At 39.3% G+C, this 22,974-nt stretch overlaps 1 protein-coding gene across 1 annotated transcript; it reads left to right on the forward strand.

The window, feature by feature from the left end:
• The first annotated feature begins 8,874 nt into the window (after positions 1-8,874).
• LOC149219538 (uncharacterized) lies at positions 8,875-11,040 on the forward strand. The gene is made up of 2 exons (XM_089386850.1): positions 8,875-10,040; positions 10,902-11,040. The coding sequence occupies exons 1-2, from the start codon at positions 8,875-8,877 to the stop codon at positions 11,038-11,040; spliced, it is 1,305 nt and encodes a 434-aa protein (XP_089242976.1).
• Positions 11,041-22,974: the final 11,934 nt, after the last annotated feature.

The following is a 22,974-nucleotide window of genomic DNA, read 5'->3' on the forward strand; positions in this document are numbered from 1 at the left end:
ATTATTAAGCTTTTCTGCATTATTTTCACCGTCATACATGGGAAGATCAAATTTGACATCTAATTTAAAGAAAGGTTTCTTAGATGCACCCCTTGAATTTCTATGATGATGGTGATGAGAGGAAGAAGAACTTTCACTCGTGGAAGGGGAAGGAGGTGGATCTCCTCCATCATCTCTGTGCACTGAACCTTGTCCTTCTGGAACTTTTTCCCCTGCACTCTCAAGTTTTTCAAGTCTTGAGAACATCTTCTCAACACGATCTGCCATCGTGTAGAAAGTCTTGCAGAATTTTACCTCCTCTTCATATCGAGCATCATTCTCCTCACCCATGTTTCTCCTTTGACGCACACGTCCCGCTTCGGGATCGAAAGACTTTAGTTTCCATTTGCCTCTTCGGAGCCTGTTTCTTGTTAGCATACAAACATGCAATTCACATCTACAAGGACTGCTCTGATACCACTTGATCCTAAAAAAATCTTTTCCTTATGATGCGTTAAAGAATTACGTATTAAGCTTGCATTTTAACCATGAAAATTACAAGTACATAAAGAAGAGGAAGAGAGGAATAGCAAGTCACGCATAGAAGACACATGATTGATATCGGAGTTCATCCAGGAGGGACTACGTCTCCGGGCCCTGCTCGAATTAGTGGGGAGGCCCTGTTTTCATTAGATGGCAAAATAATGAAAATACATCAAAAGTCAAAATGACGACCTTATACCTCCACAATTGAAGAAGCCCGAAAATTGCAGATCTCTAATGGGGAAATGGACAGCACCGTTGAGTTCGTGGCGTCGAGAAATGCTGAAACCATATAAAATTTATCGAAATCTGACAAAGTGAAAATCTAGCCCCCTAGAGAAATTGCTCAGATCATGGTTCTGACCCCCTCTCTGCACTACTCATGGTTCCACTTGCATAGAAATGCATGCCCACTGCCTCCCTCCTCCTGGCTCACTATGCAAAAAGGTTCATATATGTTTTGGTGGGCAGAGTACATAAGAATCACCATTGGTGCATTGGTAAACTTATAAATTTTTTGAGGAGGGGTCGGGGGATCAAATCCTACCCCTCCCTTTTTAAATACATATTGGTTATACTTTATTAAATGGGATGCAGGTCCGCTAGTTTGGTGGCCCGCTCCCTTAACCGCCACTGCTAATTCTGTTAAGTCGCATGAGGGTGAGGTGGAGGGGCGGCAGGGTTCACAGCCCGTGCCCCCTACAAATAGTATATAATGGTTTGGGACTCTGGGGTGGCAGGGTTGTGGCCGCCCACCCCAACTTAATAATGTATAATTTTTTTGGGTTAAGGAGGTTCCGGGGGCGACAGGGTCATGGCCGCCCGCCCCATTTAATATATATATATATATATATATATATATATATATATATATATATATATATTTAAATCATAACCACCAGCCCTCTTGGGAATTTTCCAGAACCTTAGGTGTTAGAAGATAAATTAGCGAACCCACAAATTCACCCAGAAACTAGCCCAGGTTGGCCGGAATCCGATGGCCGGATTTTGTCAAAATTGCTACCTCCTTAAGCCTGCCCAGTGACTCAAGTCAACCTTGAAATTTCACTGCTCCTAACTTTCGCATACGAACTCGGTTTGCCAAACCGTTCACACCACTATGATCACGACAATGAGATCTTCAACATGAACCTAGTTCGAGCACAATCCAAACAATTTGATTTTGACCCTTCCTGAGTCCTCTTGGACTCCTGCATGTGTCTGGAGCCACCTAGATCAACTTGTCGCCCACTAGTGATTTTCAGTCACTGTCTTTATCTCCCACAGTAACTCCAATTGAGAGAACCAAATTAACAGCATCTGTCTCTAGCAATTAATAATCTCCATTCTCTCCACTAGTTCCTTTTCCTTGCAATGGCATTTCTCTCCCTGCCCTTCTCTGGATGTCCTTTTGTCATTTTCTTCTTTTTAGAGCGATCGTGGGTTTCTCTCCCCCAAGAACTATATTTTGTTATTTCCCATTTCTTGGGTCATAACTAACTTTCTTTAACTGTTCTTGACTGAAAAGGAAATTTCACTCCCGAGTGGCCTTTGTCACATTTCAAGAATATTTATTATCATCACAAAACATTTTTTTGCATATGTTATTTATATTCCAATTAGACATTCTTGAATTAATAACCATAACTTAGCTTAGAGTTCTAGGATCATCACCTAGGACATTAAATCTATGCCCCCCTAGGAGGGACATTGTCCTTGGTGTATCTAAGTTCCCTTCTTATTTGGAACAAAATTGCAAAAGCCTCTCTCATGTTTTTCTTCTAGTTCCCAAGTAGCTTCTTCTAGTTCAAAATGTTTCCACTGAACTTTTACTTGAGGGATAGTGCTTTTTCAAAGGACAACCTCTCTCTATCCATAATTCGTACATGTTCAACCAAGAACTTTTCTTTAAAGAAAACTAGTTTCAATAGCTATTCTATCCTACAATTTTTTTACTTTTCATCACTTAGTCATTATTCAAATTCATAGAAATAAAACAAAATATCTATACCAACTTAAAGAGATCATGGTCACTTTCTACATTTTTTTTACTATAGGTGGTTTCTTAATTGTGGCAAGCATTGTAAGAGTGATTTGACAACCCTACAACAAGCACTTAGAGTGGTTTAACAACCTCCCTGGAAAACACCCTGTAATGTATGATCAATAAATTTAATATAATCATAGTAATCACAACCACATTACTTTTATTCCTAGCATTCACAATCAAATGAAATACTTTTTTATATCAATCATTCATATAATTCCAAGTGATATTCTAATATAATACTTTTACAAGTACTCTGGGAGCACCTAGCTCTTCAATCATCAAAATATAAAAAAGTGCATCAAATGCATACTATCTTAGCCCCCGCTAAAGACATTCACAAAATTAGTACCATAATAAAGGAACTAGACTTCCAGTATTTCCTTTTCGAGCACTAGGCTCTTTTCTAGTCAACATGTACATAAATTTCTTATACAAGCATATAGAAAGTTCATTTTTAACACATCATTTATCTAATTAGTCAACTTGTTATGCTATGAAAACCACAATGGCCAAAATAATGCTCCTTCCAACCATTGGAAATTGGTTTCTACAACCAAATTGAGCCATTTTCACATCCAAGATAGTTCTATGATAGTGACCACACTTGGTCTAATACAAGATTTCTCTTTGCAGTGTCCTGCCTATCCCCTCCCAAACAACATTATGTCTTTTATTGAAGGGTCCCACGAGTCTTTCTCTCTCATTGGTGTTGTTTGGAATTTATTGTATTTATCTCCCACGGTAATTTCAACTAGATCCAGACTCATGACATTTATCTCCAGCCATTTTTCTCTAATCCGTGAGGAATTTAGAGCTCAACAACTCATTTTTTGGCCTCTTTGGCCTTTCACAATTGTCCACAACTTTCTGGCATGTGAGATTCTCTTTAGCACATTTTACCACTATAATTTACATAACTAACCATATGCACATTATCATTATTGCAAAGCATTCATACTTGACCATCAACATGGGTCTCATAATATGTAAAAGTAGATTTGACAAAAATTCATAACTAACACCTCACATTATACAGGTGATTTTCATTTTCAATTTTTTTTTTGTTTTCCATATAATAACCATCATGCAATTTGGAAAACCATTTACCATATTTTGCATATCATAACATTAAACATTATACCTTCTCGTGTGGAGTTGCAATTCATATTGAAATGTTTTACCTTTCATAGGTTCTTATGCTACCACTAAGCTACCCCTGCTTAATCACATCAACATCATTAGTCACAACCGTTTTTAGTAAAACCATACTTTCTACAAAATATTGTTATATCCAAGTCATTTATCAAATGCATTCAGGATGCATCTCACTTTCACATGCTCTTATGTTTTCAATATTCTAACAATGTAAAAAGATATTTCATGTTACTTTTCATAAACCATTTATATGTATTAAAAGTAATATAACGAGTAAGGATACATCCTCCACATGTTAAAATGAAGTTTTCATAAAGTTGTTTTTCCAAAACAACAGTTAAGGGAAAAATGCTTTAATCGTTATCATTCCCATAGTTCCAAACTCATGCAATATGTCTTTTGTTAGTGTATTTCTTTTTTGTCATTTGTAAGCAGTAACCTTCCTATTCCAATGACCCCTGAAAACCATGTCAAACATAATGACATGTTCATCCATATATTTATATATTTTTAGTATTATCATGCCTGGAATATGTAAATACATGTACAACTAGCACAACCACATTATTGATAATAATAAATGTGGTAGATATATGCCGATAATCTTCAATCGATATAGATTTAATATTAATAATAATATTGATATTAACAAGTATATAAATATAATAATAATACAATAATAATAATTATATTAGATTAATATTTTTAATGTGGTTGTACTAGTGTAAAGAATAATTAAAAGCCTAGATCCATAACATAATAATCAAAAGCCTAGATGGCCCATGATATTGATAAACCATGGTATTATGATTTTCTTCCCTCCTCTCCCTCTCTCCTTCCCTTTCTCTATCTTTCTCTTCTGGGTATGGCTCATGGTATTGTCAAAAAACCTATTTAGAAGTTAATAATATCCATGGTAAATGGGCACGATGAGAAGGGTATTGGTCTGCAGTATGGGACACTACTGCAAACAGCGACACCGTTTTCGTCGTGTCCCATTTCGCTTCTGTACACGCATTCTCGAAACATGAAGTTTAGGGGTGTTTTATTTGTTTTCTGTTTTCAACCGAGGGTTTTTTTCATGTTTCACTTATCCTTGCTGGCTACCAATGCGATACCTCCCTGTTTACCCGCTACCTGCTACCTTCTTGCCGGTTCTGCTCCCCCGACAACATTGTTTCTCCACCGTTCCCGTGTTCTCTCTCGGTTACCACCCTTGCTGTCGGACTCACTGCTCGTTTCACTCCTACTCCACTGGCAGCTGGCGCGATGGACTTAGACCTAGTGGACTACTTGGAAGACCCACTGGAGGAGGGATCCATTTGGATGTCCACGCATTCAGCATCGGAGGGAATGATACCCTACAGCGACGTCCTTACCGGCACTACTGTTGAGCTACCTCAGGCTTCTGGTCCTTCCAACCCTGCGGTTATCCTACCGGATGACCCGCCAACCTGGTCGGCTCTCTCCTCACCTCCCCCGTCGCCATCTACCTTGGGGTTTATTTCGAGTTGTCTTAACCCTAGCCCCGTTGACGCTGGCCCTGTTTTTGAACCCTCGTCGTTCTCGGTTACCCTCACTTCTCTCGCCACTACCATCACTGCTTCGGAACAGGCTCCCCTAAACCCTCATACCACTTCTAACCCCCCATCAGGATGTTTTACGACCATTCCGCCACTCTCGGATGCCATCCCTGCAAACCCTAACCCTACGGTGGAAGCTACAGAGGATACCGAAAGAGGCTCGGAACATCACCCATCTGTAGGTGAGCCTCGACCCCTGAAGAAGTATAAATGCTTTAAGACCAGGGCTGAGGACATAATATTGAGGCTTGGGGAGGATATACAGTGGGGTGACACTATGGATTTTGCAGATAGAGTTCTTGTTGGTAGAATCAGGGGCAGGAATTACACTGCGGCACGCTTGAAGACCTGGGCATCGGAGATTTGGGGACACCACTTGGTCGATATTCCTTTTGTTCAAACATTCGTGCGCGGATGGTTCGCACTGAGATTTGCCAGGCCCGACCACACGAACTGGGTTTTGTCTTCCTTTTGGCATTTCGAGCATGCCCCTGTACTATTGAAGTGATGGACGCCCTTATTTGACCTGAGATAGAACAGATTGGGGTTGGACCTATTTGGATCAGGCTCCCTGGCTTGCCGCTGCAGTTTTGGTCAGAAGATATATTCAGAAGGATCGGGAACTCGCTCGGCACCTACATGGAATATGATAAATCATTCCAGACCACGGGGATGATGGCTTATGCGAGGATTTTGGTGCACTTAGACACCAGAGGCGGACTGCAGGAGCACATTACCATACAATGGAGATCCTTCTCTCGAAAGTAGTTACTGGATTATGAAGGTGTCCCTTACCGGTGCCAGAGATGTCATAAGGTTGGACATCTATTCAGAAATTTTCCGTTGAATCGTAAGGACAAGAAAGAGGCACAGAATAAGGATTTTGGAATACTGGTACCCCATTCACAACAGCCGACCGAGGAGGATGATACAGAGGGACAGCAGATGGCAAACAAGGTGGTGAAGGCAGACTTGGCAAACGGAACAAAGAAGAAGCGTGGGAAGACACCTTATCAACCACCCTCCCCTCCTTGGACAAGATCTCGAGCGGCTCAGGGAGATGTCTTCTCCACTGGTATGTCTACTTTCTCTCTCCCTCACACCTCATCAATTGTTGTTACAAATGGTTCTAAAAATGCATACCTCTCATCGATCTCATCTGCATCAATCACATCTGCACACAATTCGCATTCATCTCTCTGTAGCTCCCCCTCTGTGGGTCACTTCATTTACCATGGAACCAAGCTGGCTCATCCCACCAATGTGGCTTGTACCATTCAAGCCCCCCCTCTGATTTTCTCATTCACCCAGCCTTCCATCACCTCTGCATCCTTACACCATCCACCTCCCCTTTCGGTAGCCTCCAACTCCCGATATCCTCTGCATTCAAAAGGAAAAATCCAAGAACCGGATGTCGTTGGTCTTGATCTGGAGGTCACCCCTACACCCCTTAAACTTCCCAGGGGTCGACCATCATCCCTCTCCAAAGCCAAGCACCTTGCTGGCGAAGAAGTAGTGCTAGGTAGACAGCAGACACTTGATAGGGTTCTTAGCGCAAGAAATAACCTAGCACCCACCCCCCCCCATGAAGATCCTATCATTCAACTATCAAGGGTTAGCTAGCCCTGGTAAAATGCTAGCTTTGAGTAGACTATTTGCTTCTGTTACTGTTGATATCATATTTCTACAAGAAACCCTAGGCATGTCCACACTATTATCCCTCTCTTGGAATCATGGTTGCCTGGCTGGTCATTCCATGCACTGGACGTTTCAGGTCGTTCTGGTGGCATAGCCCTAGGCGTCAAGAATCGCACCACTGAATTAAAGAGGGTTTGGGGGGACATTGGTCATTTGGGGGCTAACATATATTCAACCTCCTTAGAGGCAGAATACATAATTATCAATGTATATGGCCCTTGCCAAGACAGGGCTGATTATTGGAGGAAACTGTTTAGCTCCTCTATTAACCAGCAACACAATATCATTCTGGGAGGGGACCTAAATTTCTCTATTGGTTTCATGGAATCGTGGGGTCAGCAGGCTCAGGTAGATGGGCTGTCAGATTTTTTTTCAAATCTCTTGGAGGACCACAACTGGATAGACATCCCCTCTGCAAAGATACAACACACCTGGAGGAACAATAGAATTGGGGAGCACAGTTTAGCCAGGAGACTAGATAGATTTCTCATCAAGGAGGCCTTATACAATGAGGTTCCACGGGTTCATCAATGGGTAGGATCAGGAGGCATATCTGATCACAGACCTATATTTCTTGAACTGGAAGGTGATAAGCACTATATTAAGGCCCCCTTCAAGTTTAACTCTACTTGGTTACGAGACCCCTCATATACCAAACTAGTATCTGATTACTGGATTAATCACCCGATTGGGGAAGGAGGGGATATTGCAGCTGGGTTTGTGCGCAACCTAAAGGAATTGAAATCCTTATCCAAAGTTTGGGCCCATAAGAAGAGGATACAGGATGATCATATACTATGGAAGGCTGAACAGGAAATCACCACATATGAGGAAAATACTGATGGCACATTTTGCTCCCAGGACCGCAAAGATATGATCACTTCCCTCATACAGCAGAGGACACAAATACTAAAGGACAGGGAAGAAGGTTGGAGACTTAGAAGTAGGGCAATTTGGTTAAAGGAGGGAGACGATAACACCAGATTCTACCATAGATTTGCTAATGGACGGAAGGCCATAAATACAATATGGGAACTATAGAATGATCAGGGGCATTCAATTCAATCAGCCTACGATCTGGCTAACCTAGCCACTTCACACTTTAAATACATTTACAAGGCTCCCCATATTGTTAACTTGGTGGAAATTATGCGCACTGCTGAGCTTTTCCCTAGGTTCATGGATCAGGAAGAGGCACTGGAACTTACAAGGGAGGTCACTATGGGAGAACTTGAGGCCACATTAAAATGGTTCAAGAAAGATAAGAGCCCAGGACCGGATGGCTGGTCTATTGAGTTCTATATCGCTTTTTTTGATATTCTAGGCATGGACTTACTTAATGTCATTGAGGAATGCCGCAGGAATGGCAAGATGTCTGCGGCCATCAACTCTACATTTATAGCCCTTATTCCCAAATCGGATAACCCCTCCACTTTCAATGACTTCTAGCCTATATCTCTATGTAACTGCATCTATAAGATTATTTCCAAGATCATTGCTAACCGTCTCAAACCCATACTATCTTCCCATATTTCCCCTGAGCAATTTTCTTTCCTCCAAAATTGTCAAATACATGAAGCGGTTGGAACAGCCCAGGAATTGCTTCATTCTGTTCATCTGAGGAAATTGAAAGGCATGATTTTAAAAGTTGATTTATCAAAAGCTTTTGACAGAGTTAACTGGCTCTACATCAGGATGTTATTAACTCACTTGGGCTTCCCCTATGATTATATCAAATGGATCATGTGTTGTATCACTAATGTATCTTTCAGTGTTCTAATCAATGGAGCAGCTACCCCATTTTTTCATGCTGAGCATGGGCTCAGACAAGGATGCCCACTCTCCCCACTTCTATTTCTTCTCATCATGGAAGGATTGAGCAAGATCATCGGTGCTGAACATAGAAGGGGCAGGATAGAAGGCATTAAAATTACGGACTCCTGCATCCTCACACATCTTTTATTTGTGGATGATGTGCTCATCTTCTTGAATGGGAGCATTGGGGATATCACAGCACTTCAGAATGCTTTTGGGCTATTCCAGCAAGCTACTGGTATGGAAATTAATGTCAGCAAATCCACTCTGACAGCCTCTGGTTGTACACAACATGAGATTCAATTTTCTCTCAGGCGTTTTCCCTTTACACTTCTATCCATTGAAGAAGGGCTGAGATACCTTGGATATAGACTAAAGCCGCATGGATACAAAATTTCTGATTGGATATGGCTCATCACCAAGATTGAAAAACGCCTCAACATCTGGTATCACAAGTACCTTTCAAGGGCTGGTCGACTGGTCCTCATCAAAGCAGTTCTGGAAGCTACACCTGTATATTGGATGACACTAGCTTGGATACCCAGAGGTATCCTAGCCAGAATCCAAAACATCTGCTATCATTTCTTATGGAAAGGGAACCATCAAGGAAGAATTTTTGCCTGGGTAAAATGGGATACCATCGCCAGACCTAAAAGATGGGGAGGGTGGGGTATAAAGCAGCTGGACATTTTCTCCAAAGCTCTGGGGGCAAAACTAGGTTGGCAACTTATCTACACAAACAGTCTATGGACAAAAGTTGCTACTACCAAATACATTAGTCCCTCCTATATTATGGACTGGATCCAACACGAACAGAGAATTAGCTCTAACATATCGATCATCTGGAAGGCTGTCATAAATTCCATCAACCTCATTCGAGATGGACTTACATGGAGAATTCAATCAGGAACCTCTGTTCGAATCGGGGCTGACCCCTGGATAGGATGTGGCAATGCACATCGACTGCCCGCAGAGTTGAAGCATTATCTTGCGGGACAAGGAATAACGAATATCAGTCACATAGTGGATGCGGCGCACTCCTCTATGTTTCAACAAGCCTGGAAATCTACACTTGACCTCAACATACCTGCACAATGGCATCAGTGTTGGCTTCTTTATACTGAGGCATTGACTGAGTCTCATATTCGGATCACTGAAGGAGAAGACGAGATCATTTGGGCTCATGCCAAGCATGGTCGATACACTCCAAAGGAAGGGTATTTGATCTTGATGGAATCAGAGAAGCCACATCCCATTGAGATATGGTGGAAAGCCTTATGGAAACTTAAAGTTGTGCCCAGAACACGTGTCCTCATATGGACAATCCTCTTCAACAAGATCCCAATAGGCTCAAACTTGATGAAAAGAGCTTTCCATGGACCGTTTTGGTGTCACTTATGCAAAGAAAATTCTGAGGACACGGAACATCTATTTATGGATTGCCCTGTAATTAGAGAGCAATGGAGACTTATAACATCACACTACCCCTCCCTAAAATCTTGGCAAGGAAGGAATATCTCAGAGGCTTGGAGCTTATGGTGGATGACTCATAGTGGGAAGGAAAGGAACATGCCCTTAATCATGTGCTGGGCTATCTGGATAGCTCAAAATTAGGCTATTTTTAATCACAAAGCACCTCACTGGAACACAATACTGCCCAGGATCATTGTAGATTACAACATGTTACCTAAAGAAGATTCGGCTCACCCCACTAGAGTCATACAACCTAAAATCATCAATAAGTCCATCCCGTGGGCCTATTTTGATGGATTAGCCCAAGATTTGGGATGTGAGGGTGGGGAAATTCTATATTTATCTGAAGTACACTACTTTAAAATTCAAATGGGCCTGGGAAGGGGAACCAACAATTTTGCTGAACTCTACTCTGCCAAATACCTCATACAATTTGCCTTAGAAAAACAATGCAGACATCTACAACTCTTTGGGGATTCTAAAATTGTATGCAATTGGTTAAATAAATCAACTAACTGCAATGCATACTCATTGAGGCACATATTGGCTGAGGCTCACAGGCTTATATCATTATTTGACACTTTTGTATGTCATCACATTTTCAGGGAGCGCAACACAGGGGCAGACTTCCTATCAAAGGAGGCAGCGCACAGGCAGGATGACAATTGGTTAATTCAAGAAGAGAAGGATGGTGTTTTCTACCAGCACTATCACAGGCCATTCATAGATTTACATGTAGTTTAATGGGCTCATGAGCCCGGTAGAAATTTTTTATTATATGTCTAAGTTTTAATGATCTTTCATTCAAATAGTACTATGATCGTTCTCTCTGCGTAGAGACAGTTTTTATGTTGATATTATGCTGATATATCAGTGCTCCCTGCGTGGAACACATGTTAGTTGTTTTTTGTACATCTACATACTGACAGGCTATAATGCCTCACATATGCATATGCTAAGGCATCTACAAAATGTAATTTTCAAACTTTAATGGAAATTACGACTTTTTTCCAGGGGAAAAAACAAATAATTATATTATAAAATATCATTATTATTATATTATAAATATGATAATAATTATAAAAACTATAATGACAATTATAATAATTATTATTATATTATAAAAATATGATAATATTATTGATATTATCAATAATATAATGAATATTGATATTATTAACCAAAGGGATTATTAATAATACAAACCCAAGGGATTTATATTAAACCATAGGATTAATATTATAAACCCTATCAATAATATTATGTTGAAAATAGCAACAAGAAATGTTAAAAATAACATCAAGAAAAATCCTAATTTAATTTGTCCTTGAATTAAATTATGAATTAAATTGTAATTCTATTCTCATAACAACTTGTAGCAGTTAACTAAGTTAAGTTGACTTAGTTGGCTCAGTAAATTGGGAGTCTATCTAGAGTCATGTAGAGTGATCCCTAAATTTTAGGGGCCCAGGTTGAGTTATTATTGAGTTGTAATTATTTAATTTAGTTTAACTGAGTTAAATTCAGTTAAACTAGTTCTAACTGTTGGAGGAACTAGTGAGTGGTCAAGTGAATTAAATTGGATTTAATTCACATGCAGTGATCAATCAGATAACTGATAATTCACTCAAAATAGCTCATGCATGTTAGTTCAGATGAAGACCCAGTTGAGATTAGAGTTCAGGGACAGTGTACTATCAGTTGTATAATTTTCCAAGTTGTACAGATGGTGCATGCAATCAATAGAATGCTTATGATGGATTGCGTAGTTGTGGTGAGGAATTTTCCCAATTAAATATGGGCTAATTCCCTTAGGGATTGCGCAAGGAAGTAGGGGCTTGGAAGGCTAGGAATTTGGCTAAGTATTGGCCAAAGGCAGTTAGTCAGGTAGAGGATAGAAAATACTTGTGCAGGTTGAGCTCAAGGTTGAGCATAGCATATTGTATTCATCCAAGGCTTGCCTAGGAAGCAGAGAGATAGATTGTACTTGTGCAGGAATTGTTCAAGTTGAACAAGCATTGTATTTTCTTCTCAGATCTTCTAGTTAATGCAATATAGATAGTCGGGGTTTTGAGTAGTTGCTTTCCCCAGAAAAATATTGTGTTATGTGTGATTGAAATTCTTCCTTTTCTGCTTAGTGTTTTCATCGATCAATTTTGGTTTCCACTGATGAGTTATCTTTTGTTTTAGCATATCACATAAGTTGTTGAATCTACAGTAAAAATCTACATATTATACCCTAGGAATATGAACCCTTACATTAATAAACCCAAGGGATTGATATTATAAAACAAAGGAACTAATAAACCCAAAGGATTAATACTAAAAACCCAAGGGAATGATATTAAATCGAAGGGATTAATATTGGAAATCCAAGGTATAAAAACCCTAAGATAAATATTATGAACCCTAAAACAAGCATAGTTGACCATGGTTGATTTTCATATTGAGACAAATTTCATGGATTATTTTCATATTGAGATGTCATCTTTGTCAAAATGTGACGTTGGACCATGGTTGACCATGATTGACATTGAATGTCTTTTGTTAGTGTATTTTTTTTGTCTTTTATAAGTAGTAACCTTCCTATTCCAATGACCCTTGACAACCATGTAAAATATAATGACATGTTCATCCATATATTTATATATGTTCATTATTATCATGTCTGCAATATGTAAAGACATGTACAATTAAAACAAAGGTTAAGGGACTCCCTTTTACATCATTTCCAAGGACTTGATCAACCTATTTGGTTGTCATAGTATTGTGTACACTCCCAAATTTTATCCGTAATCAGTTTCATCTTTGCCCATATTTGTAGAAAGCTACAATTTTATAAATCGCTTTCAACATCATATCTATGTGCCTTCTTTTTTGTCTATGGGCATAACCAACATATTGTTATCACACTCAGTTTTGATTGGAGAGTCTTAAAATGTTCCTTTAATTTTGTTATCTTACTGGATTATCGTGATATTCTATCCCATTACCAACACTTTGTGAAAGCTGATAGCTTGGAATTTCTATTGTATTGCATAATTACTTGCTTCCACGCAGTCCTTTTTCTTTGAAAATTTTCACTAGCCATACCTTGTGCCATCATTATTTAAGTTGTTCTGATATCTAAAATCGAAAATTTAGACTACAAGTAAGTTAATTCTCGACTTTATTTAAATAGGATGTCACACAATTTTTTTTGGAAAATTTCTAGAAATTTTATCTCTTTCTATATAAGCATATGACTAATTTTCCACAATTTTATCAGTCCCGAAGGCCAATTTTCTCATTATAACCATGGGGTCGTACTCACAATCATAGGTTACAATATTTAGTATGTTCATACTTGAGTGATGCTGCGATTTTAGATATTTTGTATGTCTAACTCAATTGTAACACAAGTTAATATTGGGTATCTTACATGTTTGCACTAGACTTTATTCTACATAATATAGAGTTATCCACCTTCATAGGTCTTTGCACCCCTATTGAGAATCTTACATACCTTTTATTATGTATTTATATTCTCATGCCAAAATATTCATAGCGAAGGTTTGCATACCTTCATAGTCTTTATGGGCACTAATGCTTTCAACTAGGCTCTTGGAAATATAAGCATGGATTCTTGTAATACATAATTACTTGCATACCATACATCAATGTCTATCTCAGGAATCACAATACTTTCCTAACCAAACAATACAATACCCTTTTGGTTCTTCTAGGACTATAAAAATAATAACACCGAGTGTTACATATTTTCTTCCATATAAAATTTTTATATGATAAGTTTAATTTCCAACCTTCATGTTTTTTTGCATGGATTAACTTTGACTTAAGTGAGCCATTTTTAGATTACCAACAACATCCTTCCTCTATGTCTGTCTACAATTTTTATCCCCACAGCACAATTTCCATGCCATTTACTCGATCCATTGTATATAATTACTTAGTCCATTTTCACATCTAATTTTAATAATATTGTTTTTAAGCATACTCATTTTTGCACATTCATATTCACATAACTTTACTTTACTGATAATATTCATTTCTATGCATAGGCTTGGAACTTAATGTTAGAGGGGCCACACTGCTCAGGTAAATTCTTCTTCTTTCCTTACAATGCATATAATCTCTTGTTTCAGTCTTACAACAATATTGGTGTAACGCCATAGAGTGATTCCACTCCGATTTTCGAAAGATATCCCACTACCCTTACATCCATATGGCTCTACTTATTGCCCATATCTCCCTTTATGAGCTTGAATCTTAATGAGGGTACTCTATACTCTTACAACTAACTGTTTTCATCACCCAAATTATATATGTACGATGTTTAGGTATATACAACCAAGGCAACAATGTTTTATTTTCTTTGATAAGTATAGAAATACCTTATGCATTACACATAAATTGGTACCCTATTCTCTAGTTAATTAAATCTTTCAATTATGTAAATTTCCAACTTAGCTTCAACCCCTTCTCCTTTTTTTATTATCATGGATTCCACTACAAGGAAAAATGTTGTTCTACTATACTAATACTATTACTATGATTACATTCAAGGTCAAAAATAAAGGCTTCCTTGTCATAATAATCATTAACAACATATATTGAAGACAAATATGTTCAAGATGAACATGATAATCAGTCCAATGGAAACCTTCAACGTAGTTCCATACATAGTCAGTGGAAAGGGCTTAACCATACCACCATTAAAGTATATACCCTATTCATTCAATAATCTTGGCTAGAAATGTCTACTTTAATAGGTTCTAGGTATGCACAAAGTAACCAATACTCGAATTTCTATATTAAAGGACTTGTGCTTGACCCAAAGGGCTCTCTCTCTCTCTCTCTCTCTCTCTCTCTCTCTCTCTCTCTCTATCTATATATATATATATATATATATATATATATATTAAGAGCTGATTACTTTCAATTTTCTAGTGTTTTACTAATCCCAAAAATTATATTGCAGGAGGTGACACTTTATATCCTAAATGCATCCACGTCTGCTCTTCCACCTTGAAAGATATAGCGAGTATTGTTGCCTTTACTATTTTTCTTACCTCTTAATCTTGTAGCATATCAGCAATAATTTTGTTAAGCTTTCAACTTTGGATTGGCCCTTAGGCCTCAGAGTTGAACCGATAGCTCTGATACCACTTTGCCATGCCTCCAAATATCAAACACAACAATATTTTTTTTCATCTTGCAACTACCAAAGAAAAACTAAAGAAATAAACATTCATTTCCTCAGTGTACAACATACATTGCCATGAACCCTTTTAGGGTAAGAGTCCTAACATTAGTCTCCTCTTTGTTTATATTTACAGTTTAATATTTACCATACACACATATACAATTATCTATCAGATGAAGCATTTTTTTGTTTTAACTCCCCTTCACCATTAATTACTAGACACGGGATTTGTTTTTAATACAACTTTAAAAATATTTCATTACCTTCATTACTATTTTGAAAAGGGGTTGTGATGCCTTCACTTACTTACAATTGACATCCTACACACTACCCTTTCTATAATAAGGTTTAAACTATTAAATAAAATTACCATGCTACCACCTTGTGATACCCAACTTATGATTGTTACTTGCAATAGAAGGGCCTTTCGAATTAAGTGTCAATGAGTTGCATCAATGGTAAGCATATGGGATATACATTTCCTTTTCTTTTCTTTTTATTCTAACTTATCGACACCTGTGATAAACCTAGAATTATAACTTACGAAGGATTTGAAATATAAGAATTGTATGCATGGTTTGTTTTGCAATGGTGACCAACACAAAATTATTCCACGAATTATCTGGAACCTTTTCTTGATGTGTGCAATTAGGAAAAACCGTTGTATTATTTAAAATGGTCTTTCAATGGAAATGATCTGGAACCTACATGTGTCCTTGCTAGAGATCTACAACTTAGATTCATCGACTTACCGCTAGGGTAAGCACCCTAGGGTCGCTAGAGGGTTTCTGTCATTTTTGGATTTTTGGGTTTGAGATAGAGCTCTGTAATCTTCTGTATAAATACTCTTTCAATTAATGCTTGCAATATTTATAACCCTAACTGCGTTAAGGCATCGAGCCCCGTGGATTCTTGTGCTTACTTTTTCCCATCATCTTGGTGCAGATGTAATTAAATTTTTCAACATTGTCTTCAGTTTAACTTTCCATGCCAGAAGTTTCATTCCCCTTGACATTTCTTCCATTGCTTTCCTTGATTTCAAGGTCCTTGGTTGTTGATGAATCTAGGGCAATCAGGTTAATATGATTCTTCTCACGATGATAACTATTTGTGAGGTATTTTTTACTTTTTCTTATTAGCACAATATTCTCTTGTTATTATTAGAGTGTGTTTTCTTACTTCATCAAATAGTTACCAAAACAAAAGAGACAAGAACACAAGATGTTGGCTTTCTTCCAAGGCCAAAACCTCTCACTCTTTGAGAGGAAAACCCACACAAATTCTTCTTATAGAGATTCCAATTGACGAATACCAAGACCATGACCCTTGACCTATTTGGCCACTCCAAGACCAAGACACCAATCCTCTTCTTTGTCATTACTGAGATCTTCATCATTTCCACTAAAGTCATCTCTATTGCAACACCGAGGCCATCACTACTGCACCACCGAGATCATTACTGTTGCACCATTGTTGTACCTTCACCGAGATCTTCACCATAACAATGAGATCTCTATACTGAGATATGTATATATATAAATGAGAGTTGCACCTAGATTCACTAAGATCATGACCTTGTAACTATGTCTCCATCAAGATCATGATTGTATCTATACCGAGACCATGATTACATCTATGCCGAGATCATGACTGCGTCTAGAATGTATGCCGAGACAGAGTGTGTCACTGTGGGATCATCGAGATCCTCCTCATCACAAATATGTTGAGACTGTGACTACGTCTAGAATGTATGCCAAGATAGTGATTACTGAGACTGTGAGGAGGCCGAGACTTATTCTCTATGGTACCCATCCAAATTGATTGTGATTTCTCACCAAATACAAAGATCCAAACTTGACTTGCATATTTCCCATTCGATACCATAGAGAGATACGTTGTATGAGACTAGAGAGATCTGCGAGATTCTCTCTATGATTCATCATCCAAAATTCAGAGAATCCAAACTTCTGTATGTCCATACTCCATTACCAAAACCTTAGAAGAAGTTTGAACTTGTCTTCTGCTTCTGCCATCTGAAATTACAGAGATATGTGAAGATTTCTCACTGTGGAAATGTGAGGGGTATAAGCTCCTATATATAGTTGTTTGCCCCTACATTTGAGTAGACATGACCATTAGAAAGGGTGTGTCTCCATATGTGAACCAACTTGTCATTTTTATACATTTTGAGGCTGACATCAAGAAGAGGGATTGTGCTTGTCTTTGGAGGGCTTCCAGGCATTTCTATAGACTTTATACATTAAAAATAGGCTCAAGAAGAGATCTTCATACATGACATTAATTCTAGACTCTAAATGACAAATCCTATTATTCTAAAATCACTTGCTCATGAAACCCATGAAGCAAGTTTACAATAATAATTTTGTTCACTTTATAACATCATTTACATGAGTCATAATTACATGTCATTATGAAGACCGAACATAGTTACACTTTCTTCAACATTGGTTATGGTATTTATTAGACAGGCAAAGGTGCAAATATACCAACCCTAAGGCTCATGCTGACAAAAGACATGGTAAGTTTCTTGGTTCTTCTTTCATCTTATTACCTCTAAATGATTTTTATATCCATTTCTTTTTACAGAGAACTGAATTTTTTGCCTTTGGTTTTGTTTTTTCAAGTATAACAGGGTAAAATTTTGCACTCTTATAGAGAGAGTACTTGATGCTTATCTTACAAGTACACATTCATTATTGGTTGAAGTTGTCTTTTATTTTATTTTTCCCTTGTTTTCTCATAAATCCCCTTACCTAACAAGGAATCTCTCGAGGTTTGTAATCTTCTTATGGTAATTTTTATTGTTCTAGTTTTCTTGTTGTCACATCACCCTCAACCCTTCTAGATCTCACACACTGTAAACCATATTCTTGGGTTAACATCTCAAAAATGACTCTTACTAGGTTCTCGGTCCTGTGATTTAATTAACTTTGTCGTTATCTTTTTTTTTCTCGGGTCCCTTCCAAATTGTTGGCCATAAGTTGTCTATGTGATCCAGGTGGATATTGGTGGCCACCAGCCTATTCCACCTAGACCCTCTGGTCAGTTTCTTCTATTTCCTTGTTCATTTCAACATTTACTATTTTTAGCAGTTCTTCCGGAGCAGTTTTGACCCCCTAAACGACGTTTTTTGGGGTTCGCCTGGCACATAATCATAGGCAAGGGCCTATAGCGAAACCTGTAGTACTCAGAGAGACCTTTCCAACAAGGTATCGTATGCACCAAGCGAAGATAATATGACCAAGTTACGACCCCGGGAAGTTGGCTACCCAACTAACCCCAGTGGGGCCCACAAACCCTTGGTCTTACATCTCCTGCGGTTAAGGTTTTGGTTTTTATATGACCAAGTTACGACCCCGAGAAGTTGGCTACCCAACTAACTCCAGCGGGGCCCACAAACCCTTGGTGTTACATCTCCTGCGGTTAGGGTTTTAGTTGTTTAGAGTTTTCTCATGTTTTCCAATAATAAATAGGCCCTTGAGCCTCATTGTAACATAGTTCAGAGGCATGTAGCCGCCACATATCTTCTCAGAGATAAGCTACCATCGTCCAAGTTATCTTATTTCCATTTTGTTTGTAAGCATAGTTCAGTATTTTTCTATTAATGAAATGAAGTTTTTTTTTTTCTGTTGCATCTCTATGTTTATGATTATATATGTAAGTTGTTGCATTCATGTTTAAGTTCGGACCAGTGGTATCAAAGCGTCTACTCTTTCTTTGTTTTTCTTTGCATGTCCCCAACAAGGTCAGGGTATAAGGAGTTAGAGCTTGATTTGGTTGAACCATTGCAAGATCAGCCTCGTAAAACCTGACAACCTCCCATGGTGGAATAAAAGAAAGACAAGGGGGCTAGGAGATTCTTTCAAAATGTTGCTCGAGGAAGCCCTCGAGTGACAGAGGGACACGATGATGGATAACTTTGCCCAGATCCTTCAACGACTTCCCATAAACAATGCATCTTCATCTAGCAGCCACTCTGGAGGCGCCACTCCTTTTAAGGTACAAGTTAACTTTGATATTCCCATATTTGAAGGCCTGATAGATGCATATGTCGTAGATAAATAGTTAAATATATTGGAAGAATATTTTTCAGTTCATGACTTTTCCAATCAGGAAAAGATTAATTTTTCACTTCTTAAAGCCACCCCACACATCAAGGATTGGTGGGAAACCTACTGTGAACAAAAGGATGAGAGTGAACCCTCGTTGTTTTTAGCCACACCCACTTGGAATTCTTTCCGAGATGCCATCAAGGAACAATATTACCCTGTCGGGAGCTATGAAGACAAATACATAAAGTGGACCATGCTACAGCAGGGAAGGGACCAAGATGTGCCAGAGTTCACAAATACTTTCCATACCCTTCGCACGAAGTTGGGTATCAAGGATACTAAGCGACATTTGGTGCTCAAGTACCGCAACTGTCTACACAAGTACATCCAGGACGAGATGGAGTTCCTGGACATTTCCTCGCTCGGCATGGCATATCGATACACTGTCAAGATTGAGCATAATTTTAAACAGAAGAAGTGAGACTTTGAATTTGCGAATCCAAATCATGGACAATGCGCCCCCAAACCATAGAACAAAGGACCAATCCAAGGTGGTGCTACCAGGATAGCCCACCGAAGCCGCAAGAAAAGAACAACACCCTGAAGATGAAGAAGGACATGGGAAAATGGTGTGAGTTCCATAAGAGCTCCACTCACAATACAAGTGAGTGTTGGGCCAAGCAGTCACTGGTGGCCGAGTTGAAGGCTTTCGAATCAGACGCAGGTTCCAACTCTGAATCAAAACCTGATAAGGGAACTGACAAAGGGAAGCAGATCATTGATGCGGAGCCCAGTGCCATCGTGGCCACCACCAAGATCCAGAAGATTGAGCATGAAGATCTAGAGGAGGGGGAATGCCTCTTCCACTCATAGATGTGGGTGAAGGGTTCTCCACTGCAGTTCATTATCGACAATGAGAGCCAAAAGAACCTCATTTTAGCAGAGGTCGTGAAGCAGCTAGGCCTAAATACTATAACACATCCACAGTTGTACACCATCGGGTGGCTTCACCAAGGACGAGATCTTCATGTCAGCCAGCAGTGTCACCTTCCTTACAACATCAAGCCCTTCATGGATGAGGTATTGTGTGACATTTCTCCTCTTGAATTTTGTGATGTATTGTTAGGACAACCATACTTGTGGAAGCGACATGTTGTATATGAGTCTAGACCTCGCTATGTGATTATTACTTTGGCTAATAAGTTGTACATGATACCAAAGGTAGCCCCACCTACCGCCATCTCTTTGATCACTACAAAGAAATGTAGTAAGATCATTTCCCAGACTAGGAAATTTGTTTTCCTTATGATTCGTCCCCAGGGCAAGAAGAAGGTTGTGGCCATAGCTTCCAAGCAAGGCTCCTCTGCACAACAGCAACAGATGGACAAGGTCATGGAGGAGTACAGGGATATTTTCACCTCACCCATAGGGGTACCTCTGCATTGTTAGGTCAAGCACTCCATCGATCTGACCCCGGGCGCACCACTGCCCAATGGACCGATCTATCGTCACTCGGTTCTGGAGAACAATGAGATCAAGAGACAAATTTAGGAACTATTGCAAAACAGTCATATCATGCCAAGCTCGTCACCTTGTGGGAGCACGATTGTATTGGTACAGAAGAAGGATGGGACCTGGAGGCTCTGTATTGACTATCGGGCGCTGAACAAGATCACTGTCTAGAATAGGTACCTAATCCCGCAGATTGATGACCTTTTGGACTAGCTCAAGGGGGCCAAATATTTCAGCAAGATTGACTTGAAGTCAGCTTATCACTAGGTGCCTATCGAACCCTCCGATGTGTGGAATAATTCCTTCAAATCCAAGGAGGGCCTTTTCGAATGGTTGGTCATGTCGTTTGAATTGACGAATGCCTCTACAACCTTCATGAGACTGATGGAAGACATCTTGCGACCCTTCACCAATGCATTCGTGGTGGTGTATTTAGATGACATTTTGATCTTCAGCCAGAGTTGGGAAGACCACCTCCACCATATTCGACAGGTCCTTCAAACCCTGCGCCAACAAAAGTTGTGTGCTAACTTGGAGAAATGCACCTTTGGCATGACACCAGGTCCAATAATTGATGAGCAGGTTGTACATGTGGACCCATCCAAGATACAAGTCATTTGGGATTGGCCAACCCCAACCACTCTAACAGAGCTCCGCAGCTTTTTAGGTCTTGCCAATTTCTACCGTAGGTTCATGTTGGGGTTCTCTCATATAACTTGTCTTTTAAGTCAAGTCACCAAGGGTGGAGTGAAAGCAAAGTTTTTTTGTTAGGAAACCCAACAAAAAGCATTCTCTGAGTTGAAGAATCACCTTTTTTCTACACCATTTCTCACATTACCAGACCTACAACAACCATTTTAGATTGAGACAGATGCCTCTGACTATGCTATTGGTGTGGTTCTTGCTTAGCATGGGCATCCAATGGCTTACCACAGTGAGACACTTTTAGACGCAATCTGAAAGTAACCCACTTATGACAAAGAAATGTATTCCATTGTGCAAGCCTACCATCAATGGAAGCATTACATTATGGGGAAGGAAACGGTCATCCACATAGACCACCAACCTCTACAGTTCATACAGACACAAGGGAAGTTGTAGAACAATCGCCATCAGAAATGGTCCACCTATTTGCAACAGTTCCATTTGAACATTAAGTATAAGAAGGGCAGCACCAATAATGTTATTGATTGCCTTAGCCGACCACCGGTCATGGCGCTGATCACTATGCTCGACTCCTATGGGCACGAGACATCGGGGTGGCCGCATATTTACAAGAGCGATCCAAAATTCGGCAGCATATACCAAACACTCTTGGAAGGGAAGCAAGTTCCAAATTTTCACCTTCAGGATGCACTGTTATGCTACTTGGGACACATCTATGTTCCTTCAAGTGAGTGTGCCAAGATGATTTGGGAGGCGCACTACAGTCAGGTCACTGGACATTTCAGAGTAGAGAAAACAGTGGCGGTACTAAAAAAGTCTTTTTATTGGTCGAAACTTCATCAAGATGTTGGGAATTACATTAGGTCTTGCACCGCCTATGCCATTTCCAAACCGACCATCAAGAAGTAAGGCCTATATACTCCTCTACCTACTCCTCGCCGACCTTGGGAATCTGTGTCCATGGATTACATGTCAAGCTTTCCTTCTACTAAGCATGACAACGATTTCATTTTCGTGGTCATCGACATATTCTCTAAGATGACCCTCATGGCGGCCTATAAGAAGAGTATCACAACAGAGGCCACTTCTAAGCTCTTCTTTGAGCCAGTATGGGTACACTTTGGGATCCCATAGTCCATTGTCTCAGATCAGGACAACAGATTTCTGAGTGCATTTTGGACAAGTCTTTGATCGATGCTAGATACAAAACTTACTAAGTCC

Source organism: Pinus tabuliformis, chromosome Q (genome assembly GCF_031772625.1).
Source record: "Pinus tabuliformis cultivar Carrire ecotype Pingquan chromosome Q, CPIR1, whole genome shotgun sequence".
Taxonomy (NCBI): Eukaryota; Viridiplantae; Streptophyta; class Pinopsida; order Pinales; family Pinaceae; genus Pinus; species Pinus tabuliformis.